This window comes from Prunus avium, chromosome 1, assembly GCF_965620075.1.
Source record: "Prunus avium chromosome 1, drPruAviu1.hap1.1, whole genome shotgun sequence".
In the NCBI taxonomy this organism is placed as follows: domain Eukaryota; kingdom Viridiplantae; phylum Streptophyta; class Magnoliopsida; order Rosales; family Rosaceae; genus Prunus; species Prunus avium.
This window is the reverse complement of record NC_142284.1, coordinates 42,954,387-42,981,665: the sequence shown is the minus strand read 5'-3', so window position 1 is coordinate 42,981,665 and position 27,279 is coordinate 42,954,387. Positions and strand designations below refer to the sequence as shown.

General features: G+C 37.3%; 5 protein-coding genes across 11 annotated transcripts; 1 reads left to right on the top strand and 4 right to left on the bottom strand.

Moving 5' to 3' along the window:
* The first annotated feature begins 4,782 nt into the window (after positions 1-4,782).
* LOC110757759 (ATPase E1-E2 type family protein / haloacid dehalogenase-like hydrolase family protein) lies at positions 4,783-11,038 on the top strand. The gene is made up of 11 exons (XM_021959471.2): positions 4,783-6,324; positions 6,629-7,980; positions 8,171-8,281; positions 8,380-8,656; positions 8,756-8,844; positions 8,940-9,048; positions 9,243-9,452; positions 9,587-9,712; positions 9,821-9,919; positions 10,016-10,207; positions 10,317-11,038. The coding sequence occupies exons 1-11, from the start codon at positions 5,929-5,931 to the stop codon at positions 10,935-10,937; spliced, it is 3,582 nt and encodes a 1,193-aa protein (XP_021815163.1). The 5' UTR covers positions 4,783-5,928; the 3' UTR covers positions 10,938-11,038.
* A 672-nt stretch (positions 11,039-11,710) lies between these two features.
* Positions 11,711-13,655, bottom strand: LOC110757703 (Calcium-binding EF-hand family protein). 2 transcript variants are annotated; one of them, XM_088244737.1, is made up of 2 exons: positions 13,468-13,655; positions 11,711-12,596 (listed from the first exon to the last, which is right to left on the bottom strand). In XM_088244737.1, the coding sequence occupies exons 1-2, from the start codon at positions 13,509-13,511 to the stop codon at positions 12,119-12,121; spliced, it is 522 nt and encodes a 173-aa protein (XP_088100863.1). In that variant the 5' UTR covers positions 13,512-13,655; the 3' UTR covers positions 11,711-12,118. The 2 variants fall into 2 exon arrangements, with proteins under 2 accessions (XP_088100863.1, XP_088100865.1); XM_088244739.1 differs by having other exon boundaries at positions 13,464-13,592.
* On the bottom strand, positions 13,552-14,353 carry LOC110757756 (uncharacterized). The gene has a single exon (XM_021959468.2). The coding sequence runs from the start codon at positions 14,105-14,107 to the stop codon at positions 13,643-13,645; it is 465 nt and encodes a 154-aa protein (XP_021815160.1). The 5' UTR covers positions 14,108-14,353; the 3' UTR covers positions 13,552-13,642.
* Positions 14,354-14,691: 338 nt separating this feature from the next.
* On the bottom strand, positions 14,692-19,691 carry PERK9 (Protein kinase superfamily protein). 5 transcript variants are annotated; one of them, XM_021959432.2, is made up of 10 exons: positions 19,573-19,690; positions 19,289-19,462; positions 17,621-19,115; positions 16,855-17,265; positions 16,687-16,773; positions 16,359-16,429; positions 16,194-16,270; positions 15,914-16,061; positions 15,198-15,359; positions 14,692-15,114 (listed from the first exon to the last, which is right to left on the bottom strand). In XM_021959432.2, the coding sequence occupies exons 3-10, from the start codon at positions 18,756-18,758 to the stop codon at positions 14,944-14,946; spliced, it is 2,265 nt and encodes a 754-aa protein (XP_021815124.2). In that variant the 5' UTR covers positions 18,759-19,115; positions 19,289-19,462; positions 19,573-19,690; the 3' UTR covers positions 14,692-14,943. The 5 variants fall into 5 exon arrangements, with proteins under 5 accessions (XP_021815124.2, XP_021815127.2, XP_088100854.1 ...); XM_021959435.2 differs by having other exon boundaries at positions 17,621-19,019; XM_088244728.1 differs by lacking the exon at positions 19,573-19,690 and having other exon boundaries at positions 19,289-19,477.
* Positions 19,692-23,078: 3,387 nt separating this feature from the next.
* On the bottom strand, positions 23,079-26,851 carry LOC110757764 (Metal-dependent phosphohydrolase). 2 transcript variants are annotated; one of them, XM_021959475.2, is made up of 8 exons: positions 26,459-26,850; positions 25,570-25,694; positions 25,386-25,423; positions 24,611-24,721; positions 24,439-24,518; positions 23,904-23,940; positions 23,783-23,824; positions 23,079-23,674 (listed from the first exon to the last, which is right to left on the bottom strand). In XM_021959475.2, the coding sequence occupies exons 1-8, from the start codon at positions 26,738-26,740 to the stop codon at positions 23,589-23,591; spliced, it is 801 nt and encodes a 266-aa protein (XP_021815167.1). In that variant the 5' UTR covers positions 26,741-26,850; the 3' UTR covers positions 23,079-23,588. The 2 variants fall into 2 exon arrangements, with proteins under 2 accessions (XP_021815167.1, XP_088103785.1); XM_088247659.1 differs by lacking the exons at positions 23,079-23,674; positions 23,783-23,824 and having other exon boundaries at positions 23,904-24,013; positions 26,459-26,851.
* Between the last annotated feature and the right edge of the window lie 428 nt (positions 26,852-27,279).

Sequence of the window (27,279 nt, the reverse complement as noted above, 5' to 3'; positions counted from 1 at the left end):
CTTTAGTTTTAAACCATAATATAGTTTACTAATTTAGTAGAAAGAAATACAATTTCATCTAATTAGCATAAGGCCAAAGACCAAAATGAGTACCCAATTTTACAAAAATATCATTAAAAAAATATCAAAATTACACACAATGCCATTCCTTCTAAGGCAAGCATACTATGCCACATGTCCACATCCAGCCAACCACCACCGCCAGCCAACCACCTGCCTCCGGCCACCTCCGACCAGCCGCCGCCGCCCACCTCCGACCAGCCGCCGCCGCCCACCTGTCGCCGTCGGTCACCTACCACCGCTGGACTCCAGCGCCGTCAGCCAGCAACCACCCATCACCGGCCTGCCATCGTCTGCATGGGACCAACTCCGTTGCCCCTTATTCACTTTTTTAAAAAAAAGAAGATTTTGTGTCATTAAAGGGACTCGAACCTTGACCCTCAAAGGAAGAGGGCTCACTCACAAACCACTACACCAAACTTGATTTTGTAATATTTATTCAATTATACAATATTTATATAAACGATCAACGGTTTTAAAAATTAAAAAAAAATCATTTCACCACATATTCACATAAAAACTGCAAATAAAAGTAGAAACTGAAACAAAAATACAATGTAGATATCAATTATATATATATAAAAAATTAATTTTATAGAAGCAAAATGGAGGAACCAAGATGAAAGTACTAAAATGGAAACTGCGATGCAGAAACGGAAACTGCAATGCAGAAGCATAAACTGCAATGCAGAAACAGAAACTGCAATACAAAAATAGACACTGAAATGCTGAGCCTAGGCAAAAATGCTCAGCTCTAAAGTTAAACAAGAGAAACTGCAATACAAAAATAGACACTGAAATGCTGAGCCTGGGCAAAAATGCTCAGCTCTAAAGTTAAACAAAACAAAACAATAGTTTTTTTTTATTCAAAACATGTTGGGTGGGTCAACACAGCCAAAATAACAAATGTAAGGTGGGTCAACAAATGAAAAGGGTATAATTGTCTTTTTAATGACTAATGTAAGGTGGGTCAACAAATCTGGTCTTCCTTTTGGCCTAATCCAAAATAACAATTCTTTTCTACGTATTAAAACCCAAACCAAAATATCAAATGTCTTAAATACTAATAAGTAAAGTTATCTATGTCTAATACCTAATTTTCCTTTATTATTATTATTATGAATATTCCCTGCTAGCTAGGCATAATAAATATAGAGAAGACAAAAAACGCGGCTAATTAAATAAATAAAGTCCCAAGTCATTGCAACTTAATTACAAGGAAATTTCCATTTGATGCAACGTTCTCCCCATCAATCGCAATTGGAATTTGGGTGGGTGACTTCATTGACCATACCACCTTGACCGTGAGAATGGTTATGGATGCCCCATTCCTTACTCCATATGGGGCTTGACTTTGAGACCAAAATTCACACGAAGTCATCTTAGAATTTTTCTTGCAAAACAAGTTCCAGATATCCACCCCATTTGTACAAGTTGACAGTTTTATTATAGATAATGATACGCGGTAGATGAAGCCGTTCATACGTATAGCATGTATACAGTTTTATTAAAAGCACGCAAATATTGACAATCTATATTTTGAGTTGTTTCTGTAGTTGCAATATTACTAGATCAACTTTTTATTTTCAATTTTGAAAAATCTATATTTGACCTTAGTTTTCAAGTTGTTACACTTCAAATTGATTTAGTATTGGAGGGACCCTATAGATTTAGGATATTCCAAGAATAAAAGAGAGAGTAGTATGAAATACGTATGTATGTATTTGTCTCTGCATGTGTATTTTCTTTTCTCATTTTGGCTCATTCGAGAGAGAGAGAGTGTGTGTGTGTGATTGATTGGTGACTGCCCCTCTTTTTACAAGTCGTGCCGAAAACGTGTCACTATATAAATGTTCGTCTGGACACGTAAGCAATGATGCCCTGGAAGATTTTTTTTACTTTTCCTTTTCCTTTTCCTTTATATATATATATATATATTATTTTTTGGACGAAATTTCCTTTATATATCATTCCACTATGTGACGTGACAATATCTATGTGTACAAGTAATAAAAATATGTGGACTAGTCAACGCAGATGATGGCTGGGTCTTAAAAATATTACATACGCATCCCTCCAATTGGGTTCAGACAATAGCTGTTAGAAACTGACCATTTCAGGTAAGGCAATTTTGCATGATTTGCTTTGTGTAATTTTTTTTCCCTTTTATTATTTAAAAGATATCAACGTCAAGGATGAGATTCTGTAGCATGGTCACCTTTTTCTTTTCTTATATCCTATTAATTTGTTATGTGCATAATGCATGGTTGTTGGAGGAAATGGACGGATGTGTTTGCTGGTAAACCAACTTTTTGGCTCCCATTGTGATTATCTCCAATTTGTATAATATGCATCTTCATTTGTGGTTACATATGGAAAAAACTTTGCTCAATGTCAAACTTTGGATTAAAGAAAACTCATTTGTGATATTATAATAATATATTTTCAGAACCTATCAATTATCTTTTTTTTAAAATAAACTACTGTACGAGCATGTAAAACAAAATGAAGAACTGTAAACGTATAAAAAAATAAAAACTTAACAATGGAGTTGACACTTGTATGTGGTACGTACCTAACAACTTCTTGCTAGTTAAATAAGTTTTTTCTATTTTTTAATATGAAAATTGGAAGAAATATAATGGAAGGGTAAACAACATGATCTCGAATCATCGAATGAAACAACATGAAAAAATTAAAAAATTTCATAGGGACCATTTGTGATAGGTGTGTGAACCTCAGGGATGTTTTGTGATATATATATATATATATATGCTATGTTAGCAAACTAACAGAGTTTTTGACAAAACCTAACGGCATGGATCATTTGTGATTTCACATACTAATCTTGAGGATCACGAGTGACAAAAAAAAAACATTAAGGATGCAATCTGATAGTTTCGTAAACCTTAAGGACGGTTTGTGATATTAAGCCTTCCTTTAATTGATCTCAAAACATAATAAATTAACAAACAACAATGATAAGCAAACAACCACTTGATCTAAGAAATAAATAAAAATTTGATAAGCCACATCACGGATGACGAATGACAATTACAATGAAAATGGCACACACTGATTGGTCAATAAGCTGAAGAGCAATGAGCCCCCGGCAGCCGCTGCGGGCCAAGTGGCCCCCTAGCCCTAGGCAAAATATAATACGACTATTTTTGATAGAGATGTAAATTCATGCACACACATTGAATTCACAGTCCTTTTGGATGAAATACAAGGGATTTTTGCTACGGCTAATTTATTTTACGTGTGTCTTTGTTTCTTTCACGGGCTCGACGGCTTCTTTGCCTCTTTTACCAATTCATGCATGCCTGCCATTTTGTCGGAAAAATATTCCATGTGCACGACCTCCTTCCTTAATACACGTGTCTATAAAGATAAATTAAGAATAAATTTATGGTCTCCTAAAATTAGGTTAATGGGTTGTTAAACAAGATTAACACAAAATGATGCATGTACCCATCTATATAATGTCTCAATACTTGATTTACCTTTTGTTATTCACCATTCTAGATTCATTACCATTTTGTTAGGTTATTTCCTTTTTCGATTGTTCGATTCGTAATCTCCTCTAAAATTTCTCAATCTCAATTTATCCGAATAAAGAAAGCTATAATTTATTTGCATAGTTTAAAGCATATGTTTAAATTAATTTATGTGTTTGATGATGTATCATTGAACACGATCAAGTGAGTTTACAATATTCAGGAATTTTAGATTGGATTGTTTAAATTAATTTATATCTTGGTGAAGTATCATTGAACTCAATTAAGTGAGTTTACGATATTCATGAATATTTTAGAATGGTTGTTTACTGAGTAATTTTAAGTGGTCTTAATGTACATTTTGCCTGAAAAGCAAAATCGTATACTACTAAAACACTAATAAATATTAAGTAACAATTACTTTCTAATAAATATATCGATAATAAATTAAATCATATCTACCCGCACACAGTGGCAATTAACCTACAAAGAAAGACTTAATTGTCTTCGTGGCTATATTTGCCATGAGTTATGCTTCTATAGCACTCATCACGTGATAGAAACATGAATATATATACATGCCAAATTCCTCTTTACCCATAGCTTGATCTATGAGTAGCAAAATTTGGTAATGAGAATCCTTAATAGATTTCACGCAAAAGTAATGCCCAGTGACGGGATATTAACTTCAAAGGAAATAGAAACATACCATTAATCTCTTGTCTTGTATGTTTTTATTTATTTTGCTGAATTGACGAACAAAAAGCTTTTATTTTTGGTCTTTGAACCAGACAAAGTGCCAAGAGTTTTAAAAATAAAACAGGAAAAGAAAAAAAAGAACAAAAGACAAGGAAAAGTGCATGTGATGTTTAGAAGGAGAATATTAGTGCTTGGTTGTAAGAGTGTTTGACCCGTCCATCGCGTTGCCATGCCCGTCATGACTTCGCACATCGGCCCTAACTTGTGTCTCAAAATTCCTTAAAAAATTCAATTTTGTTGTGTTTTCTTTCCTTTTTTTATTTATTCCAACCAATTAAAAAAAATGCCCAAAATAAAAAAAATAACCGATAAAAAAAGAAATTTACTTGAAAAAAACCCAACTTTCCAGTAATTTGCTCAAAGTTTATTATATACTTTCCAGTTTCCAATTTGATGAAGGTGGGAAGTGTGGGCAATTTCTGGTCAAGCAAAAAAGAAACAGAAAGTTTTTTTTTTGCTTGACACAAACCTTCCAATTTGTCTTCCTTTCATGCCTGTCTCTCTCTCTCTCTTTCCTTTCTTCATGCTTTACTGATATAATGGATTAATTATCTTCTGATTAATCATTGCATCAGAAAAATTAATGTATTTCATTTTGCGGACTTTTCTAATGAAGTTTCTGAGAGAGAGGGACAAGAAGGAAGACCATTAACATTCACATAGAGAAGGAGAGACAGAGAGACATTAACAGTCACCATTGAGGAGCTCCCATAACTTTCCCGCGAAACTGAATTTTCCCAGAAAGCAAATCCCATTAATCAAATCAATCTTCTAGACCTTCTCTATCGCCCCCCTTTTTTTTTCATTTCGAAAACATCTATTTCAAACACATTCCTTTCCTTCTTCTTTTGTTTCCTGGGAAAGCAGTTGAATTTGGAAGTCTATAAACAAACCCAAAAGGAAATGCGCGTCCTTAACATAAGTCAAAATGCGAGATCCAATCCAAGTCTTCGTTCAAAGCCTCCATGTGTAGAGACCATTTCAAATACCCGGATATTCATGTAAACCTTTTCTCTATTTTACCAACTTCTTCCATACTCTATTTTCATCATATTCTTGGTGTTGGATTTCTGGGACAAAGTTCACACTTTTGGCTGCCAAAGTTGCCTAGATTACAAACTGGGATTACAAAATAGAAACCTGTGTGCTTATATTAACCTTGAACAGTTAGCCTTTCTGGTTTTATCTCTTTCAAGCTTTTTTCTCTCAAAATTCTTTACATTTCTTATTCTTTCTCTGTCTAATACCAAATTTTTTATTCTTCTTTTACTGGGGTTCTGAGCTTCTGGCTGAGAAACTTTTTTTTTTTTTTGGTGGGCTTTCCCTGGGGTTCTGTTCTTATAAACTGGGATTTTCCCCCCTCGTTTGGGTGTCTGTGTTTAATATTTGTGAATTTTTGGGGGGTTGTGGAACTGGGTTTTTGTTGTCCTTGAAGAACCAAGCTGTATTTATCAGTGAGGAATTGCTTTTCAAGGAGCTGCAGTAGCTGTTACCTGTTATTTTCACTAGGCTTGTTTTCAAAATTATATAGGTAGTTTTGGGTTGGTCTTGGTATTGGGGTTAGCTAGAGCTTATAGTAGTGTGAGAGGGACATAGACAGAGAGAAAGAATGAGGGGAGGTGGCAGAAGGAGAAAGCTGCGTTTCAGCAAGATCTATTCTTTCACTTGTGGTAAATCTTCTTTGAGGGATGAACATTCACAGATTGGGGGACCAGGATTTTCCAGAGTGGTTTACTGCAATGACCCAGATTGTTTTGATGCTGAGATTCGCAATTATGGAGACAATTATGTCAGTACTACAAAGTATACACTTGCTACTTTCTTGCCAAAATCTTTGTTTGAGCAGTTCAGGAGGGTGGCCAACTTCTACTTTTTAGTCACTGGAATTTTAGCCTTCACTCCTCTGGCTCCATATTCGGCTGTCAGTGCCATCATCCCTCTTATTATCGTCATTGGGGCGACCATGGTGAAAGAGGGTATCGAAGATTGGCGTCGAAAACAGCAGGTACTATTTTGCTTACCCAGTTTGGCTCTGTATTTTCGTTGTTTTCATTTTCCTCTTCCCTTCAGAATCCTCATTGAATGTGTAAAATCAAACAATAGGATACAGTTTTCAATACTATAACTAACTGGGGATTGCTTTGGAGGATGATCAAACTAGATTTTAAAAACTTTCTTCAAGATATTCTGTATCGGAATTATTTGACTGTGCTGTGTATCTTACCTGTTTTGTAGTTTATATATCATTCGTTCTTTATGTAAACTGTCACCCAGGGCTACATAATTTTACAGTTGGAATAATTTTTCAGGACATTGAGGTGAACAATAGAAAAGTTAAAGTACATAAAGGTAACGGGGCTTTTGATTATACTCCTTGGAAGAATCTGAGAGTGGGAGATATAGTGAAAGTAGAAAAGGATGAATTCTTTCCAACGGACCTCCTCTTGCTTTCATCTAGTTATGATGATGCAATCTGCTATGTTGAGACCATGAACCTTGACGGGGAGACAAATTTAAAGTTAAAACAAGCATTGGAGGTAACTTCATCCTTACATGAGGACTCTAACTTGTGCGATTTTAACGCGGTTGTTAAATGTGAAGACCCGAATGCAAATTTGTACTCATTTGTTGGAACTATGGAGTTTGAAAAGCAACAGTTTCCCCTCTCTCCTCAACAGCTTCTCCTCAGAGACTCTAAACTCCGAAATACCGACTACATATATGGAGTTGTTATCTTCACTGGTCTCGACACAAAGGTTATTCAAAATTCTACTGATCCCCCTTCAAAAAGAAGCAGAATTGAGAAGAAGATGGATAAAATTATCTACTTTTTGTTCTTTGTTTTATTTACCATGGCAATGGTTGGATCTATTTTCTTTGGGATTGCAACCGAAGGTGACTTGAACAATGGGATCATGAAAAGGTGGTATCTCAGGCCAGATGATTCTACAATTTTCTTTGATGCTAAAAAAGCTCCATATGCAGCAGTTTACCACTTTTTGACTGCCCTGATGCTATTTAGCAACTTTATCCCCATCTCCTTGTATGTGTCAATAGAAATTGTGAAAGTTCTTCAGAGCATCTTCATCAATCGAGATATTCACATGTACTATGAGGAAGCTGACAAACCAGCACATGCCCGTACCTCAAACTTGAATGAGGAACTCGGCCAAGTTGACACAATTCTCTCAGATAAAACTGGAACTTTGACTTGCAATTCAATGGAGTTCATTAAGTGTTCTGTGGCAGGGACAGCTTATGGCCGAGGTTATACAGAGGTTGAGAGGGCTATGGGTAGGCGAAATGGTTCGCCATTGGTTCATGAAAATATGAACAGAGAGGCCAACGTCAAGGATTCTCCTGATACAAAGCCACCCATTAAAGGCTTCAATTTTAAAGATGAAAGGATTATGAATGGAAATTGGATTAATGAGCCACATGCAGAATACATCCAGAAGTTTTTCAGTTTATTAGCAATCTGTCATACAGCCATTCCGGAAGTTGATGACGATACTGGGAAGGTTTTGTATGAGGCTGAATCTCCTGATGAAGCAGCATTTGTGATTGCAGCAAGAGAACTTGGTTTTGAATTCTACAAAAGGACGCAAACAAGCATATCACTGCGAGAGTTGGATCCAGTGTCTGGCAAGATAGTTGAGAGGTTAGTATATTTCTTTGTTTTTCTCATAAATAGGACTTTCAAATATGTATGCCAGTCTTCTTCGGTTTCCATTGGTGTGATGTGGGTTCATCAGGATACCCGATTCCTAATGCCTCCACATTGATTTCACATACACTTTTATACCAGGAATATCCACTTTTATATTCATCAAGAAACTTCTATTTTGCAGGTCATATACACTTCTGAATGTTTTAGAGTTCAACAGCACAAGGAAGCGAATGTCTGTGATTATAAGAAATGAGGAAGGAAAAGTACTATTGCTTTGTAAAGGTGCTGACAAGTATGTATTAACTGTCTCAAAACTTGAATCTGTCCCTAATTTACCTGTTGCTAAGTTAAAAGCACTTTTCTAACCAGCATAGCTCATTTTCTGTCCAGTGTCATGTTTGAGAGGCTTGCCAAAAATGGTACGGGGTTTGAAGAAGAGACCATGGAGCATTTAAATGAGTATGCTGATGCAGGGCTGAGGACCTTGATACTTGCCTATCGTGAACTTGAGGAAGATGAATACAGAGAATTCAATGAAAAATTTATCAAGGCCAAGAATTCAATTAGTGCAGATCGCGAAACATTGATTGATGAAGTAACAGATATGATTGAGAGAGATCTAATTCTTCTTGGTGCAACTGCTGTTGAGGACAAACTCCAAAATGGGGTGTGTAGTCAAATACTGATGGCATAACATGGAAGTTTTTTTGTAGACATGGTATTGAATTCCAAAGTGATGTTCTTTCTTTCTTTCTTTTTTGGTTAGGTTCCTGATTGCATTGACAAGCTTGCCCAAGCAGGAATTAAGATTTGGGTTTTGACTGGAGACAAGATGGAGACTGCCATCAATATTGGGTATGATTTCTGGGTATCGATTATTTGGGCTGAGGTGAGGCCTTTTTTTTTCTTCCTACTAATGAAGGTCTCTGACTGAAATTGTTAACCTGCAGGTTTGCCTGTAGCTTGCTTAGACAGGGAATGAAGCAAATTATAATCAATTTGGAGTCTCCTGAAATCCAAGCGTTGGAAAAGACAGGAGACAAAGAACCCATCGCCATGGTAAAACTATATACATATAGTTGAGTTAGTTTATGTATTGAAAATGGAATCTGTAGCTTTGATACTCAAGGAAGTAAAACAGTGATCTTGAACAACATAATAGCCTAATAGAGTACATACACATTAATCCATCTTAAACCATTTGAAGTCAGAGTACATATGATGCTGATAGGATATTGCTGATTCATCTTTAGGCATCAAAAGGAAGTGTTCTCCGTCAGATAACTAGGGGAAAGGCTCAGCTTAAAGCATCAGGCGGGGCCTCTGAGGCATTTGCATTGATCATTGATGGAAAATCCCTTGCCTACGCTCTGGAGGATGATATAAAGAAAATGTTTCTAGATCTTGCGATTGGCTGTGCATCTGTTATTTGCTGCCGTTCATCACCAAAACAGAAGGCATTGGTGTGTTTACAAATTACAATCTCATGGGTTTTTCTTTTTCATTTCAATAGCTTCATAAGGATGAATTCTTGCCTTTTCATGCTCAGATAATCAGATTTAAGAATTGATTTGTTTTAAATGTTGAAATGAAACAGGTCACTAGACTGGTCAAATCTGGAACCGGGAAAACGACACTAGCTATTGGTGATGGAGCCAATGATGTGGGAATGCTCCAAGAAGCAGATATTGGGATTGGAATTAGTGGTGTTGAAGGAATGCAGGTATTTTACAGATTCTTCCACATGTTCTATTGAATAATTTGTTTGTTTCCCTGTATTTTCTCTATGCTTTTATTCTCATGAACTTTTCATGCTTATTATTCAATTCAGGCGGTCATGTCAAGTGATATTGCCATTGCACAATTTCGATATTTGGAGCGTCTGCTGCTTGTGCATGGGCATTGGTGTTACAGAAGGATCTCATCAATGGTAATGCAATCTCGACAATGTGACAAAAAAAATTAATTTATCACAAGAAAAAACTTGTGTCATGGTAAATTGACTTTAACAAATTTCTCCTTGCAGATTTGCTACTTCTTCTACAAGAACATCGCATTTGGTTTTACTCTCTTCTTATACGAGGCGCACACGTCCTTCTCTGGACTGCCCGCATACAATGACTGGTTTTTGTCACTGTACAATGTATTCTTCTCATCATTTCCGGTGGTCGCTATGGGAGTTTTTGACCAGGATGTATCTGCCCGGTTTTGTCTCAAGGTAAGCTCACCGGGGCAATGTGCAAAATTAAGTTCAGATTAACATGCGTAATTTTGAGCCTGGTTTTTGCATCTTTTGGATTTATTGTTTATTCTGTTTGGCTGTGCAGTTTCCTCTGTTATACCAAGAAGGGGTGCAAAATGTTCTCTTCAGCTGGCGTAGAATACTCGGATGGATGCTGAATGGTGTTACAACTGCCGTGATTATTTTCTTCTTCTGCACGAAAGCGCTAGAACACCAGGCCTTCAACAATGAAGGGAAAACTGTAGGGAGGGACATTCTTGGAGCAATAATGTATACATGCACAGTTTGGGTTGTGAACTTGCAGATGGCACTTTCCATCAGTTACTTCACCTTGATACAGCACCTTTTCATATGGGGCTCAGTTGCATTATGGTATCTTTTTCTCTTGGCATATGGAGCCATGTCACCCTCAGTCTCCACCACTGCATACAAGGTCTTCGTCGAAGCCCTTGCCCCCGCCCCTTCCTTCTGGCTCATCACATTCTTCGTGCCAATCTCAGCACTAATCCCGTATTTCACATACTCATCGATTCAGATGCGCTTCTTCCCTATGTACCATAGAATGATACAGTGGATAAGGTATGAGGGCCGGTCAAATGACCCTGAATTTTGTAATATGGTGCGGCAGCGATCCTTGCGGCCAACCACCGTGGGTTTCACGGCACGCTTAGCAGCAAGGACCAGACGTAACCATAACCGTAGGTGATTTTTGTAAGTTTGTTCTTTGGTACTGGTACAGTACAGTAGGTCTCACAGAATGCACTTCATCAATCTCTGCCAGTTTTTGTAACCTCTGCCTTTTGTACATGATTGGGTTGCACATGCGTATATATATACAACAACATTTTTTGGTTCAATTTGTTCTAGGAGCGGGCCCTGGGGAGGGGGTACGGTAGCTAGATGACTCTGTACAGAAGCACAACATGTGTTACATGGGTCGTTGCTTTTAGAGAATTTATGTAAATTTTGAGTCATGGCCATTAGTGGCCATGCTTAGTTTACTTCTTACTGCCAAATTATATGTAATACAAAGTGAAGTCATTCATTGTTAGTGTTTTTTTAATAATAAATTTCGATCCTTTCTCATGATTTTTCCTTTTGCCTTTCATCTTTGATCAATTCTGCTCTTGGAAATTTGGATAATATTTTATCCATTTCTGTCTATATGTTTATACACACAGAAACTCATCACTTTCCAAGACGGAGCTCTTCATCCTCCTTGGTTTTTTTCTTTGGTTGAAAAAAATATAGGGGAAGGGAAGCTATCCCATCCTAGGACTAGGAAATATCATTTTTTGGTTTTTACAGATTACCCACCAAAAGGAATTGTTAGCAGAGTGATTTGAACCTTGACTTGATAACGAAGAAAACGATTCTTACCAACTCAACCAAAACCATCCTCCTTCATTCAAGAAGAAATTCCCTACTTTGATTTGATGTGCATTGCATGGGATGGGACCCCAGTTCAGATACAAAAGAATAGAAAATGACCAAATCATAAGTTCATAACATAACCTGAGAGAGAATTCATATGCAAATTACAACCCAAAGGGTATGAAATTGAAATGGACCTAAACATGAACTATTAATAACATAAATTATTATTTATACAAAAATTTACAAGATGGGGTTTTGATTAATTAATTAGTAATTCTGATCTTAATTCACTAAAGGGATTGAGGGGCAGGTCTCAATATTAAAATTCATCAGTATATATATTATCCCCTTTTCTGTGCAGATCCTCCTTCTCCTTCTCCTTCAATAAATCCATCCTATTTTATCAAGACAAGCCCCTCAACCCCACAAACACAAAACCGATAAAAAACATAAAAGTCAGCGATGAAAAGTCAAACCATCCACAAACGATCATACCAGCGCCACACCTGATCAGACCCCAAGAAAATCGGCAGCAGACCGAGACATGATCGTCGCGAATTCGTTGAAGCTAATCACGCCATCGCCGTTCGTGTCGGCCTCTTGCATCATATCGGAAAGCTCTCTGTACGTCAACGGGTGACCCATTTTGGCCATGGATCCGGCGAGCTCGGCGGCGGTGATGTAGCCGTTTCCGTCGCGATCGAACGACCGGAAGACCTCCATGAGCTGCTCCTGGTTGATGAGTATCTCCGCGTTCATGTCGGGCAAGATAGCGGTGACGAGCTCGTCGAACTCGACGGTACCGTTTCCGTTGGCGTCCATGTTGGCGAGGAGGACGTGGAGCTGGTCGCCGGCGGGCTTGACGCCCAGAGACCGGAGCAGGGCGGCGAGCTCGAGCTGGGTGAGGCTACCGTCGGAGTCCATGTCGAAGCGCATGAATATGTCTTTCAGCTGCTTCAGCTGATCGGAGCCGAGCGCGGCCATCATTCTGGTAATGGTCAAAGAAGAAGAAGAAAATAGGGATCAATAAGATACCAATTGTGTTTTGGGCGTTTCGAGTTTTTTTTTTAAAATTTTGTGGAGTGGTAATTGGCTTGTGAAAAGTTGCGGTGTGGGGCTAATTGGGTTTTTATTGTTTTTCTCTTTGGAAATTTGGAACGGTTCAAAGTTTGAGACTCCGTTTTTTCGAGAATTGCCGATGGTATTTTTATTGATAAGAGGGTGAGCAATTAGTAAAAAAACCGAGTTATGTCGTCGGGATTAATTTCTTGTGTAGATTAAAACTGAAACGCGTTTTTCTAGAGTTGATTTATGTTTGACTACGTGGTTATGCATGGGGAAAATGAATGTGGATGCTGTTTACTAGGGAATGTTTGTTAACCAAATTTAGGTCTCAAACAAAAGCCTCTGTGTTACTATTTTAGTATGAGTTGATTTGGGTCGGTTTTAGTTTTCAATTAAATTCAACGCGGTTAGCTCTAGTGATTAACTGAGGAAGGACAGTAATTAATTTAATTAGTTTAATTAACCAACTACCTTAATTTTGTTAACACAGAGAACATGGGTCGGCTGTGATGAATTTTTCAATCATTTGGAGTTGGCATAATTAAGGTGAAGATTCGAGATTCAAGTTTTGGAATTTATGTGAAAACAACATTCTTCTTAAAATAAGCCACGTTTCCAATCATAACAAAGTTGACAAAATGGTGTGGTCTCGTAGGCGTGACATTTCAAAGTGAATGGACAAAATAATTATTTGACATTTACTAGACATGCTTCTGTCAAAGATATTCTATATGTGAGATAAGTTATAAGCGTCCAAGTCTTTGATATATAATAAAAGGATTGAACTTACGTACTGAAATTGACAACCTGCACCTTCTTGAATATGTTTCATATCCATCCATGGCTATTTGATGTATTGCAGAAACTGTAACCATAACTAAATGAATAGTTGATCCATCCATGGCTATTTGACAAAGATCTAAACAACCCATTTCAACAGCTAGCTAGCTTAGCTAGGTTAACTTATGATCAATAACTGACAGAGCCAACCATTTCAATCAATTGAAACTGCACAAATCTACTGTCAAATTGATCATCCTCTGCAGAATGATGAATTGGGGAACAACCCATTTCTCTTCTACCCCAAAAGCTTCCAAATCCAAACTCTCCTCTCTGAGATAACTCCTGCAGCACCTTGTCCACCTCCTCCATGCAACATTTGCAACTATGGCCTGCCTCTATGGACCTTATGGACTCTCCAAGAATACTTACGAAGTCATCCTTGAATGGATCTAGTACTATTTCCCCTTGACTTTCCACTATAATCTCTTTCCTCTTTCTTTGCTGAAGTTTCTTCATGGTGTAGTCTCTTGTCTTTTTTATCAGCTTGCACGGAAGCTTGAACAAGATGAAGATGGTGATTTGCAGGATCAAGCATTGACAGCAACATGAAATGACCACACAATCTGCAGCAACCATGCCACAATCTTCCATGTCTTGAGAGAGTCAGGAGGAAAGGGGTGGTGGTGGTAAAGAGAACAGTTTAAGGAAATCATACCCCTGACCCTGCTGTTAAGGAATAAGTTCCTTCTCTTCCTGGGAGGTAATAGGAAGGGTGAAGCAATTGGAAATGTATGTGGCAGATTGCTAAAAAGGCTGTATATGAGTCATGCCTTCTATCACTGTTGCTTCTAACAGGGGCCATCCAAAATATAATAAAAAGCTGTTGTTGCTTGGCTTCTACATTTTCGGTGGTAGATTTCTTTGATATCTTTAAGCGTTTCCTTATAAAGGTGTCACAGAGCTCGACTTTCAAAGAAAGCTCCCTCTTAATTAATTTGCAAGTCTCAAGCTTACATTCTACCAAACTTTGTTAACATCTTTGTTCATAGCTAGTCCTCTTCAGTCTTGTAATGGATTAATACATCTTTAACATGTTCGCAAAGTTCTGCAAAAATTTGACTCATCCTGTTTGTATTTGAAAGGCGACTCTGTTCTTTTATCGAAATTTTGGCGTATAAATTATAGCGCATGGATTTGTGAAACAGGGGAAACAAAAGAGAGAAGAATAGCATCCATGGATAACAAAATTGAATTATTACTCTTATAACTCCACCATAAATGTTGGTGGATGCAACAAAATCATACATAGGCTAAATAATTTACAAGGGCAAAAAATAGCCGTGCTGAAGCTTGTATAACGTCTAAACCTGATGCAGTCAGTTTCAGTTTCAGACAGATCAGGGTCCTCCCAGCTGAGCCAATCCATATCTAGCTCAATTTGGCAAAACCCTTGGAATTCAGTATGAATCTATCTCTCCCAATATTTACTATGGATCTTGACTAAAAAAATCTGTACTGTAATTTTGACTACCAAATGCCATTCGCCGGAACAATCTAATTTCAGCTGATTGTTGTGCCGAGTTAAATGCCTCGCTTTCCCCCACTCTCATTCCATTGGTTAAATCGGAAACAGCGAAACTATCAAAAGCTCTAACAACCTGAGGACAGTAAGAACGAAAAGAATGATGATTTCAGCTTAATGAATAAGTCACATAAGAAAATACTTTCAGCTTCTTATTACCTGTCCCATTCGTGGCCTCTTAGCAGATGAATGCCGCACACAAGCAGCAGCAATCTCAATCATTCTGAACATTTCACTTTCAACGTAGTTCTTTCCGAGCCTTGGATCTACCACATCTTCAAACTCCTCATTATCAAGAGCATAACTCAATAATGGTCGAGCCTGGAAAATAAATTGCCTTGTCACAAAAGCTTGATTTTGACCCCAGAAAATTCATTTGGTTAACTGTACAGGTTTATTTCATTCTATACATTGTCACATATATGGCTCCTATGCATCAATGGTTTACATCTTTCTCATGCATTTATGTAAATATGAGGGCAGATAAAAAAAATACAGTTACTTAAGGTTTCAGGTCTTCTCTACATATTTCGTGATTTGATCAACATAGGATTTTAGACCACACACAAAATGGGTACTTGACTTGCAACAGAGTTGCTTAAGGGTTTCTGGTCTTCTCTATCTGTTTCATGACTTAATCAGCGTATAATTTTAGACCACAACCAAAATTTGTACTTGTTTTGAACCAGAGCCCAATGACTATAGTATACTATATAACTGACAACCTCAGCCATGAAGATCTAATTCAAAAAATTGAGACTTCAAAATATCAGATGGGAAATATCAAAATTTTCTTATTGAAAAGAAGTAAAAGCAATATAAACAGTGTGGACTACGATATGTTCAGTATGACAAGATGATGCTGTTAAGTTTACCCATTCAACTAGACTCTCATCTCCCAAGGGTTGTGAAGTATCGACAGGCTTCCGTCCAGTAATCAACTCCAGAAGCACAACTCCGTAAGAGTAAACATCAGATTTCTCAGTCAATTTGCCACTTGATGCATATTCAGGGGCCACGTATCTGAAAATGAACCGGAATCAATACATTATCTGGCATGAAAGTACGTTTTTAAAATCTAGAAGACTCCTCAAGAATAGGTCCGGTAAAAGTGGTAAGCATATCATATGGACCAACACTAGATTGCTGACATACCCAAAAGTTCCCATGACACGTGTGCTAATATGTGTATTCGCATCAAGAGCTAATTTGGCAAGTCCAAAATCTGAAACCTGTAAAGTATATGGAGGAAACCATGAGCTACAATCTAACTGAAATAGAGAAGTACTGAAATGTACTCTGAGTTAACATTATGTGTACCCGAGCTTCAAAGTTGTTATCTAAAAGAATGTTTGAAGACTTTATATCGCGGTGAATAACTCGAGGATGGCCTGACATTAAAGAAAATAAAACAAATTTAGTCAACAAAAAATTTCCAGATAAAATTATGTAGCCCAACAAACTCTAGTATTAGGGTGTCATAACTTCAACCGGGTGATAAAAGCTAAAATTTAAAACATTTTACTGGATAAATTATATAAAACAGGTTCGAAAAACTTTGATATTCTATAGAAATGGAAGTACCCTCAAACTATTGAATCCAGAAATTAAGAAAATTAACAGCCAGAAACTAAGGGTAGATAATTACAGTCTTCATGTAGATAAGCAATCCCACGAGCTGCACCAGCAGCAACCTTAACTCGTGTTGCCCATTCCAGAACTGGCCTACCTTCCCCTGAAAAATGCAAGGTGCAAAACATGAGATTACTCAACCATTATCATCAACTGTTTCTTGAAAGCTAGGTTATAGATTTACCATGAAGATGGAAATAAAGGGTATCATTAGCAACATATTCATAGACAAGCAGCCTTCGGTTCTCAGAAATGCAGTAGCCCACCAGAGAAACCAAATGGCGGTGGTGTATGCGACTAATAATCTCAACTTCGGCTTTGAATTCTCGCTCACCCTGACCCCCACCAATCTTTAGTTGTTTTACTGCCACCTCTCTCCCATCTGGTAGGCATCCCTTATAAACAGAACCAAATCCGCCTTCACCCAAAAGATTCTGAGATGAAAACCCATTTGTCGCCTTATCTAGTTCTTCAAAAGTAAACCATGGTCTTGAATTGCCTAATCCTGCTGGTTCTGGTGGAGAATTCATGAAATCACTGCCAGAATGACTTCCAACAAACGGAGCTGAAGAATGTGTCTTCAAGAAGGATGAATCTGGAAACAAGTTACAAAAGCCTTCTTATTTCATTTCAATGGCCTCAACTTTGTGGACAGAAAAAGTACCATCTATCTACAATGGTTTATTTGACCCAATCAATTAAATCGACACCCTGATTTTTAATGAAGCTAAATAAATACCAAAAACAGTATATTGAACTTATTGTAATTTAGAAACATTGAACATAAAGCAAGTGTATAAGCAGGAAGCTCAAAGAAACAAGTTCTGGTACTTGATGTGTTCATCCTTAGGAATGTGAAGTGCTAAAAACAATGAGAAACCAGAAGGGGGAAAGGAATTAAATAAATAGTATAATAAGAAATCACTTGTGTTGTGTATGGTATAAGTTACCTGATCTGGGGGAAGAAGCACGAGATGTCATAGCATAACCTTCTCCAGATATCTTTTTCCTTGGCCTTCTCAAGCACCATACAGCCAATCCAATGAGGCTAAGCACTATTACCCCAACCACTACACCAATTGCCACTACACCTCCAATACCAATGCCCCCATTACCTGTGGCATTTGAACTTTGTGGTGCATTAGGACTGGAAGTGTTTGAGGTTGGTGGACTTGGAATTTGAGAAGGTGCTGGTGGAGAAGCATGCGAGGGTGGAGGTGGTGCCAGTCCTTTTACGGGTGGTGGAGGTGATGACTTTGGAGGAGAATTTGAGGGTGAAGGGGTTGGTTGAGAACCGGGTGGAATGGGAGGAGTAAGCCTAGGAGGCGGGGGTGCATTTGTTGGAGGTACTGATGCTGGTGGTGGAGGTGAACTTTTGGGTGGCACGGATGCTGGAGGTGGGGGTGAGTTCTCTGGCGGGTTTGATGGTGGTGGTGAAGTTTCAGGGGGATTTGATGATGGAGGTGGAGGTGACTTCTCAGGTGGTTTTGATGACTGTGGTGGTGGTGAAGTTTCAGGGGGCTTTGATGATGGAGGTGGAGGAGAGTTCTCAGGTGGCTTTGATGATGGTGGTGGTGGTGGTGAAGTTTCCGGTGGCTTTGACGGAGGTGGAGGTGAATTCTCAGGTGGTTTAGATGATGGTGGTGGAGGTGAACTCACTGGTGGACGGGATTGCGGTGGTGGAGGCGAACTTGCAGGTGGATCAGATGTTGGTGGTGGTGGGGAAGGTGAACTTTTTGGTGGATTTGATGATGGTGGGGGTGGAGAATCAGAGGTTGGTGGAGGTGCATTGGATGATGGTGGGGATGGAGAATTAGAAGTTAGTGGAGGTACATTGGATGAAGGTGATTGCGTAGCTACAGATGGGAATGAATTAGGAGGGGGTGATGGTGTGGTTGGAGGAGGAGCTGATGGAACAACAGGTGGTGGAGATTGAATAGTTGAGTTGGAGGGTTCTGGTGAATCCAAACTTGGCTGAGAAGATGGTGTAATAGTTGAGGGTGGTTGTGGTGGTGGTGTTGAAATAGTATTAGAAGCTGGTGGCACAGCCGGCGGAGATGAGTTTGGAGATGGCGATGTGGTTGCCATCTATTTAGAACCAAATCCAGAGATGGATATCATATATAACTCGTACACCACAATCTTCAAGCTATCATGAAATTTTCAAATTTTCACAAAATCCAGAGTTTTTTCCATACAAAAGCCAAAATTTTGAGCAAAACCCATAGATGATAGGCCAATTTCAAGTCTTTATCCAACCAACAGTTCCAAACTTCCAAAACTGAAATTCCCCGTCACCAAACTTCACCAACCAAACACAATATTCTGCTGGGAGCAAATCCCCGATCACTGAACTCGTTTAGAGCAAAACCCAAGTCAGCAAACAGATTTTCAGCATAAGAGAGAGATGACTCTGAGCAAGTTTTCAAGCAGAAACGCAGATACCTAAGCTCAAAAGTTAAAGATATTTGCACAAAATTCAATCAACAATCTTTCTCCAATGTGAACACTTAAAAGGTCCAAACTTTTGACATGAGCAAATGCAGCAGCAACAGCTATACCACCAAAAGTTGGCAACAAAAACAAAACCCAAATGCTAAAATCTCAAAAGGCCTTACCTTTACTTCGTCAATGATAGCTGAACAGAAACGTCTCTCCGAAATTGCAGCCTATCTCTTTGATTCTTCAAACTTCCAGTCTCTCAATCTCAAGTTCTCAACTGTGCATAGGAAGCTCAACTCAGGGTCCAGGGACACGGATTGTGGGGTCCAAAACGCTATGCAATGTGAAAACTGAAAACGACTAGAAGGAATAATTATGAGTTTATTGAATCAAAATGAATTTGTTGGTTTTTTTTTAATCTTTTCTTCTCAATTTTCTTTGGATGGAAAAAAATCATTACCATGAAATTCAACGAAGAATCACAATCATAAATTTGACATCCATAACCATGTGTGGTTGGCTTTTTCTAATATCCATTATAGTCCTACGCAACGTAAACGCTCTTCTCAATTGCCAGTGTGCAAAATTGGTCAGCGCTCTTTAAATCTTTGGAATTTGGACCTTTTCAACTTGTTTATTTTCAAATTTATTAAATAGCATCTTTAAAAAAATTACGTTATAATAATTACTTTTGGACGAATTTTTATAATTGTGTCGTATTATTATATTATTTTTATCAAATAATATTAGGAGCCCCACAACTTTATATAAGATATATTGAATAATTACTTCACTTTTCGCGGGGTGTTATATAAACTCGTTTGTAAAGATAAGATGAGACCATAAAATAGTTCCATTAGAAAATTAACATTAAATTAATAAAATATCCACCTCCCTTAAATGCTGATTTTGTCCTTAAAAACCTGATTTTGTCCTTAAATACAATACGATACTATAAACAAATAGGGCAATTACTGTAATGTGCCTGTACTTTTGGACTTTTTCTTGTGGAGCCACGAGTTTGACTGCATTCTTTATTGTCAAGAAAGAAACCCATCTTTAGAGTATTTCAAAGGGAGTCTGCAAATGAAATAAGTAAAATTGTATTATAACAACTTAGGTGACATGGCATGTTGTCTACCCATTTACCTCTTATACTTCTTCATTTCGAAGTAGGCAATATTGCCTTGTTGGGGGCATGTATATTTTGCTTCTTCTGCTGGAGCATGAAAATGCTCATTTGCCTATTTCCTTTTTTATTTTATTTTTTGTGGGTAAATTTTAACAAAATTTTAGTCTCTATTTCTCTCTTCTTTTCTTTATCGAAAAAGAAAAAGTTTGGCTCTTTAAAATTAAGGAGAAGCTCCTTCTTACAACCAAAGTGATTTTTACACTTGCCAATTTTTCTTAATATTCTTTTTAATTTTTTGTTGAAACTTTCTCAATGTTGCTTACATTTAACTAGGGTCAAAACTCCATTTATTTTAAAGAGGAGCTCCTCCTTAATTTTAAGGAGTCAAGCCATGTTTTTTAAATTATTTTCATTGAGAATTTTGTTCACAAAGCAATCGAGCAGCTCAGCAATGTTATAGATCCTCGATAGGAACAAAGACAACCTCAGTCAGAGCATAATCTCTTCTTTTTCTTTTTTCCTTTTAAAAAGAGATAGCACAATTATATATGCATAAAAAGACTAAAGAAATCTGGTTTGCAGAGAATTGATTAGTGGGTTTAATTTGGTGCATGGTGGGGTCGGCATGGCCTAAGAGATCTTGTTGCTTGTTAAACAAAAGTGGGTTTTTATAATTTATTAGTATAGCATGCAGACAATGAAGTGGGTCTCATTTCACAGTGTGTGTCTGAAGTCTGAAGAAATGGCAAAAATTTGAAGGTGGTGGTGGGACCATGTGGTCTAATAATTCTCGTATCTTTTTGCTGTGTGCTTGCTGCCCGTGAATCTCCTCCACTGGTTGCTGTTGTTGATCCTCAGAGATCACTCTGTTTCAAAGCTAACATCATAACATATGAGACCTAAAATCCTACAACTTCGTACTTTTTTTTTCTTTTCTAGTAGTCTATAATAGTCTATAATAGTAACTTTTTTTTTTCTTTTCGTTATGTTATGAGTTATGTGTGATTCTCTCTAAATCAATTCCGCATGATGTTGTGTTTGATCATTGGAGAAAATTTACTCATATTCAATCACCTTAAGTTCTATTATTTGTCATCAATTAATATCGTTTTTTCTAAAGAAAAAAAGATAGTCCATAATATATATAGAGATTTTCTATTTAAACCCCACACTTCTTTTAGTTCACCTTATGTTCTAAGTTCACCCCAACTTTTAGTTTAAATTTTCACAATTTCTAAGAAAACCCCACTATCTTCCCAAACTACCCTTAAATACACCCCAAGCTGAAAAAAAAAAAGAAAAAAAAAAGAATTTTCTATTTAAGCCCCACAATTTTCTTTATTCACCCAAATATTTAAATCATTAAACAATATTAGTAGTATACATGAGATTTTGTTTGGGGTGAAAGTTTGAAGCAAAAGTATGTGCTAGGCATCAGTTTAAGGACGGTTTGAAGGCATCATGTTGAAGCAAAAATACATGAGATTTTCTTCTTGTGCTAGGCATCAGTTTGAAGCAAAAGTATTTGTAGTATACATGAGATTTTGTCACGACTGATCTTTCTCTTCAAGCCTTGGAAAGAATCTTCTACAGTTGTGGAGCCTAATCGTATAGCAGCACACGGTGCTTCAATGCACCGGATCTCAAGGATATCAAGAGTGTTGAGGAGTTTGTAATTTTCTAAAATTTAATATGAAGAGTGGTGGGGTGTGGGGTGTGTTAATACCAATGTTAAGTATTAAGTTGGATGACCTTTTTCGTATTTTTACACAATAATAAAACTTCTAGCTTAATAATTTAAGTATTGAGGTGAACAAAGAGAAGTGCGGAGTTTAAATAGAAAATCTCTATGTATACGTATATGAAGAGAATTATTCTCTTGTTCATTTAAAAAAAAAAAGATCGGATAATTGGACAAGTTTTGGTACGGATCATATATGGATATAGATGAAATTAATAGGTATGTGGGTTGATTCTTGGAAAAGATAAGGGAACCATTTGTTAAGAATCAAGAAGGTGTCGTGGCAAGAAAAGCCAAAAGCAACCAGAGATTCGAAGCACACGTTTGCACAGTTGGAGAAAAAGCTTAACGTGTAGGCCCCAAGTCCACTACGCGCGCATAGTTGGAAATCTGAAGGCTCAGATTTCATCAGATTCTTTCACTGCATAATTGTAGACGATGCCATGTCATTTAACTTTATAGAGGTTGAGTTGGGTTAAAGGGCAATATAAATATTTAGTTAAGGCCAACTAAACCCAATTACGTAACCTAAAGCTTAATTAACCATGTGAACCTCGTTGCCTGTTGCGTTGTGTACAGAAGCGGGCCTACTTATTAATTGATAATTTTAGGCTAAAAAACCCTAAGGCCCCGTTTGGTTCACGGAATGGATTTGAGGGGAAATCAATTCCCATGTCATTTCCCAAGGAATGGGAATGAAAGATTCATTTCCCACATTTGGTAATGTTGGGAAAGTAATCGGGAGATTTCACTTTGTTTCCTTTCCCATGTTTGTTTTGAGTAGGAATGGAAAACAAAGTTTGTATAATTTTTCATTTATATCCATATTAAATCAAATTAAAAAAAAAGAATGCATTTAATGATACGTTGTAATTATAAATTGTTCATAGGGACAAAATAGTCATGAAAATTGTGCATTGAATGTTGGCTCATTTTCCCAAACTTTCCCATGAGGAGGGAAACCAAAACCCAAGTTAAGAGGAGGGCATCACTTTCCCCCCTACTTTCCCATGTGCAAGGCATCCATTTCCCATGCCGGACTTACCAAACATGGGAAAGGAATTGAATTCCCATTCCCAAGTCTCCTTTCCCATGAATCAAACAGGGCCTAAAAAAAGTGCCCAAAACTTGAAGAAAAAGGAATACAAGGCGGCTTAGCCCAATCCGCCTAACTTAAGCTCCAGATCCAAAATTCAAACCCAAACTCCATCTCACCCTGAAAATAAAAAATAAAACCCAGGACATATCTAATCTAATTGATGTATTTCTGGTAAAATGAAAAGAGAATGTTAAACTATTTGGAAATTCAAAAATGAGAGATGCCTAGAATAGCTTGAAGCAGAAAGACCGAATGATGCCTACTACCCTGGCTGAGTGTTGTTGTACCTTTTCTTTCACCTCAGCCTCCACGGATGCATGCTTTGGTTGCACAGATGCGAACTGCAGATCCCATTGGGTGCTGTGGAAACAACATCAATGTTTTCCTTTTTATGTGAGAAGACCAAAAAAAATGGCGAACCAAGGAAAATGCAGCTGGGTGACGGGACAGCCAACTTCTAGAAGGAGGTTTGGCTTCGCTGCGAATGATTACTGGATGGGGGAATCAGTTATGACTCTTGTCCAACCGCGAATTTCTTCTAGAAATGATCTCAGCTGCCCAACTCTTTCCTAGTTCAGTTTGAAATTTTCCTGGGGGAAAAAGAAGTCAAATAAAGAATGATAATTAACAAGTGCAAAATTACTAGTAGAAACCACAAATTTTTCTACTTCAGTTGACATCAAAATAGTTTAATCTACCTGCTGTAGAAATGAAAAACTCATCCAGCACCCTCCCGTGTTCTGTTACGAGAATAAAAATATCAAAAGAGAGAGATAAGAAAGCTAACAAAGTTACAGCAAAAGAATTAAACACTTTTACCTATTTCATATTCCAATGCTTGCAGAATCATTTCAACCTGAACAGAGTTGCATAACCATGTTAAAAGAAGGAATATCATAAGCAATAGTGGAAGTTCCGAAAGGTCACATCTGCATGCAAGTACACAGCACATACACACAAGCATGCGTAGGTAAATTTCTGCTTCTCAAGTTGCGTTGTAACAGTATGTGGACAACATATTGCACAAAACTAGGACTACAGAATCACAAATTTTATCAACAGGATAAGTCCTGCTCCTCTACATGCCACAAACTTGTGCAATTGTTTAACACAGGTTCCTGCTGCACAGCTAGTTACAGTGATGGAGCAAATTGGAATTCCGTCCCCATTAGAAGTAAAACAAAATAAAATGAACCCTTACTGGTACATAATGTCTAGTAAAACTATGAGATAGAAATAACCATTATAAATCACCATATTACATGGATAACTGAATTAAGCAGTTTCATTTGGATGGCTTAATATTGAAACCTGTTAATGTAACATTTATATGTGAATGCCAACATATACATACTTTATCAAAATCTTTCACAAGATTAGCCTCTAAGGATGAATTATTTTCATACTCTGCCCAAAGTTCTTTGATCTCTTCAGCTGCAAATAAGAACACTTACAATTAATACAATTCCAAAAGAAACGTTTTTAGATAATCAAAGAATTCCATGAAAATAAGAATTAATGATCACCCCTCATCCCTCCACCAAGAACTATGCACATTTCATTCAAAGCTGCTTGCTCCCTTCTGCTCTTTTCTGCTTTGGGTATGCCATCAGATGGTGTTATATCTCCAACAATAGCTAAGAATAGTCCAAAACCCAATCAGATAAAAATACCCCATTATATATATAGGTGTGTCTGTGTGTGTGTGTGTGAGTACGTACATATACGTATTAGTAGATAGACAGATGCACACACTGCACATGACAATTTTGACATGCAAACACACTTTAAAATGTCAACACAATAAAAATTAGTAAAATGATAGCAAGCCATCCTTATTCCGTAGTAATATAGGAAAACATCTAATGATATATTTAAGAAATTTTATTGCTAAAACTAAACCCTATGAACTACCCAATCTACCCCAATACCACTCCATTGTATTTCTATGTGAACCAAGAGCCATGCACTTTTCCCAGAAACTTCATTTCAAACTAGCGAGACACACATGCACAGGTATCACTTCAGTTATTATTGCTTTTTCCTAAATACTATCTTTCTTACAAAGCTAATGTGCAGTTTTTCTTTCTGACTAGATAATATTTTTCATAAAGTAGCATCACTACCACAAACTTAAAAAAGCATTGAAATTTGAAGTCTATTAATTTCAACTAAAGCTGCATTGAAATTTGAAGTCTATTAATTTCAACTAAAGCTGCTTCTTATACAGCCTCACCTTGAACTGCACATTTGAAAATATAATGTAGAGATATTGCGAAAGAATAAGGGACTAAAAGGTACCTTCTGCAATGTCATGGACAATTGCTATCTTGATACACCTGTTCAAATAAGAGCAGGCAAGAAAGAAAATAAGATACTACAGAAAAAGGTCCACGTGACACATCAATTATCAGTATAATCAAAACAAGGTCAATTAGAAAATGATAAGGAGCACAAGCCAACACATAGCATTACAAACTCCAACCTTTCTCTGTTCAAGCCAGGAACGTCACCAGCAATCAAAGACATCAAAGCCATGCGGTACATATGGTCAGCAATGGACTCAGGACCCTTTATTCCATGATTGATCCAGCCCTTTCTCTTTGTGGTCTACAAGAGAGATGAATATCATGGATCTTCCCAGAAATCCATATCACAAAGACATATTATAGACCATTACTATTACTTGAGATAAAGCATTCGTTCCTCATTATGGATACATATCCCAGTAAGCACTTGTTCTTCATTATGATACATTATACATATGATAGTTGTAAAGCTAAGCCCTTTCCCAGTAAGTCACATCTTTCACAACCCAATTCAATTCCTCCAATTTGTTTCAATAATTATTACATTGATTATGTGAGTCATTACCCGTAGATAGAAACACGATGCCACTCCCGTAGCATTATTATAACTACAACTGATTTAAGATGCTGGGATCCAAAGATGCTTCTTTTACAGAGTGACAACTAAAATGCTTGCGTCAAACCAATGAGATGAACTAATCACTTATTCTATAGATTGTATGCGAAAACCTCTGAATCACGATTTTCACAGTAGGTTTCATGCCGTGACACGACTGCTTCAAGAATCAAATTCATAAACTAAAAAACACCAAACCAAGTGCTGTTCAATTCAAGGAAGGACGCATTTAATCTCTCCTTGGTTGTTGAGAAAATTCAGCACTGATTAAATATTCTTACACTAGATTGCTCACTAGTTAGCTCCCACACCTAATATCACACAAATTTTAAAACTCACTAGAATCAGAGAACGCATATATAAACAATTCTACACATTTTCTTTCATTTTATATTCCTTGATTTTCTCGGCAAGCAAACAAATAGAATAGAAACAGAATCACTGCATACCTTGAGACTATGGCACAGCGTGAGAAAATCAATAGCGGAGGACGTGGGTGAAGAGCCCGACGACCCGATCGAAGCTTCCGACTCGTCCAAACCCACAGGCCGCTTAGACGGGAAGCCGTCCGGAGTAAGAGTCTGGCAACGAACGGAGACGAGCCTGGCGGTCGGTGATTCTGTTGAAAATGCGGGTCTGGGCAAGGTCCGATAGAAGAAAGTGAGAGGCGAACGAGGAGGGACAGAGCGGGTCAGTGGAGCCGCCCAGTGAGTCGGTGAATTAAGGGCCATAATTGCTGAGATTGAAACCTACAACCAGGTTACTCGAGGTTCTCCTTTCTTTTTGCTTCCCAAATACTGTACCAGTACCAGTCCTTTATTTTATTTTTTTCAAACACTAGCAAAAATCCTTTTTGGGAAATTTATATAGCAAAATACAGAGAAAATATTTAAAATATTAAAAAATGTCCTTTATTATAAATATTAAGAATTAAAATTATTAATTAAATAAAAATAATATGATAAATTCACACTTCTTCATTTAAAAAAAAATTAAAATTAAAAAAAAAATCAAGTAATGGATCCGAATCCTCTACTTGTTTTCCTTTGCAATAATTTGCTTGGCTTTTATTATAAGTATGACACCTCATCTAAAATATATCTAAAAGTTAAAAAGTTGACAACACATCATCTTAAAAAAAACATTAAACCTAGGAAGTGTGACATTCTCTTTAACGAAATCAGGTTTTCTCCCTCACTCTGCAGTTCAAGAACCAAACAAGATGATCAATATCAATTCTTAAATGAGGAAAAAAAGTGTTGGGTCCTTA

Bases quoted from the DNA above. Each gene is read 5' to 3' on its own strand.
- LOC110757759 (XM_021959471.2), top strand. From the start codon at position 5,929: ATGAGGGGAGGTGGCAGAAGGAGAAAGCTGCGTTTCAGCAAGATCTAT. The intron at 8,282-8,379 runs GTATGTATTAAC...TTTTCTGTCCAG, and splicing joins CTTTGTAAAGGTGCTGACAA to TGTCATGTTTGAGAGGCTTG. The intron at 8,845-8,939 runs GTATGATTTCTG...GTTAACCTGCAG, and splicing joins GAGACTGCCATCAATATTGG to GTTTGCCTGTAGCTTGCTTA.
- LOC110757703 (XM_088244737.1), bottom strand. From the start codon at position 13,511: ATGGATATGAAACATATTCAAGAAGGTGCAGGTTGTCAATTTCA. The intron at 12,597-13,467 runs GTACGTAAGTTC...GACCATTACCAG, and splicing joins GGTGCAGGTTGTCAATTTCA to AATGATGGCCGCGCTCGGCT.
- LOC110757756 (XM_021959468.2), bottom strand. From the start codon at position 14,107: ATGGAAGATTGTGGCATGGTTGCTGCAGATTGTGTGGTCATTTCATGT.
- PERK9 (XM_021959432.2), bottom strand. From the start codon at position 18,758: ATGGCAACCACATCGCCATCTCCAAACTCATCTCCGCCGGCTGTGCCA. The intron at 17,266-17,620 runs GTAACTTATACC...ACTTGTTTCCAG, and splicing joins TGCTTCTTCCCCCAGATCAG to ATTCATCCTTCTTGAAGACA. The intron at 15,360-15,913 runs GTAAACTTAACA...TTTATTTTCCAG, and splicing joins ATGAGAGTCTAGTTGAATGG to GCTCGACCATTATTGAGTTA.
- LOC110757764 (XM_021959475.2), bottom strand. From the start codon at position 26,740: ATGGCCCTTAATTCACCGACTCACTGGGCGGCTCCACTGACCCGCTCT. The intron at 25,424-25,569 runs GTTGGAGTTTGT...TTATTTGAACAG, and splicing joins CCTGGCTTGAACAGAGAAAG to GTGTATCAAGATAGCAATTG. The intron at 24,519-24,610 runs GTGATCATTAAT...TCTTATTTGCAG, and splicing joins TCTTGGTGGAGGGATGAGGG to CTGAAGAGATCAAAGAACTT.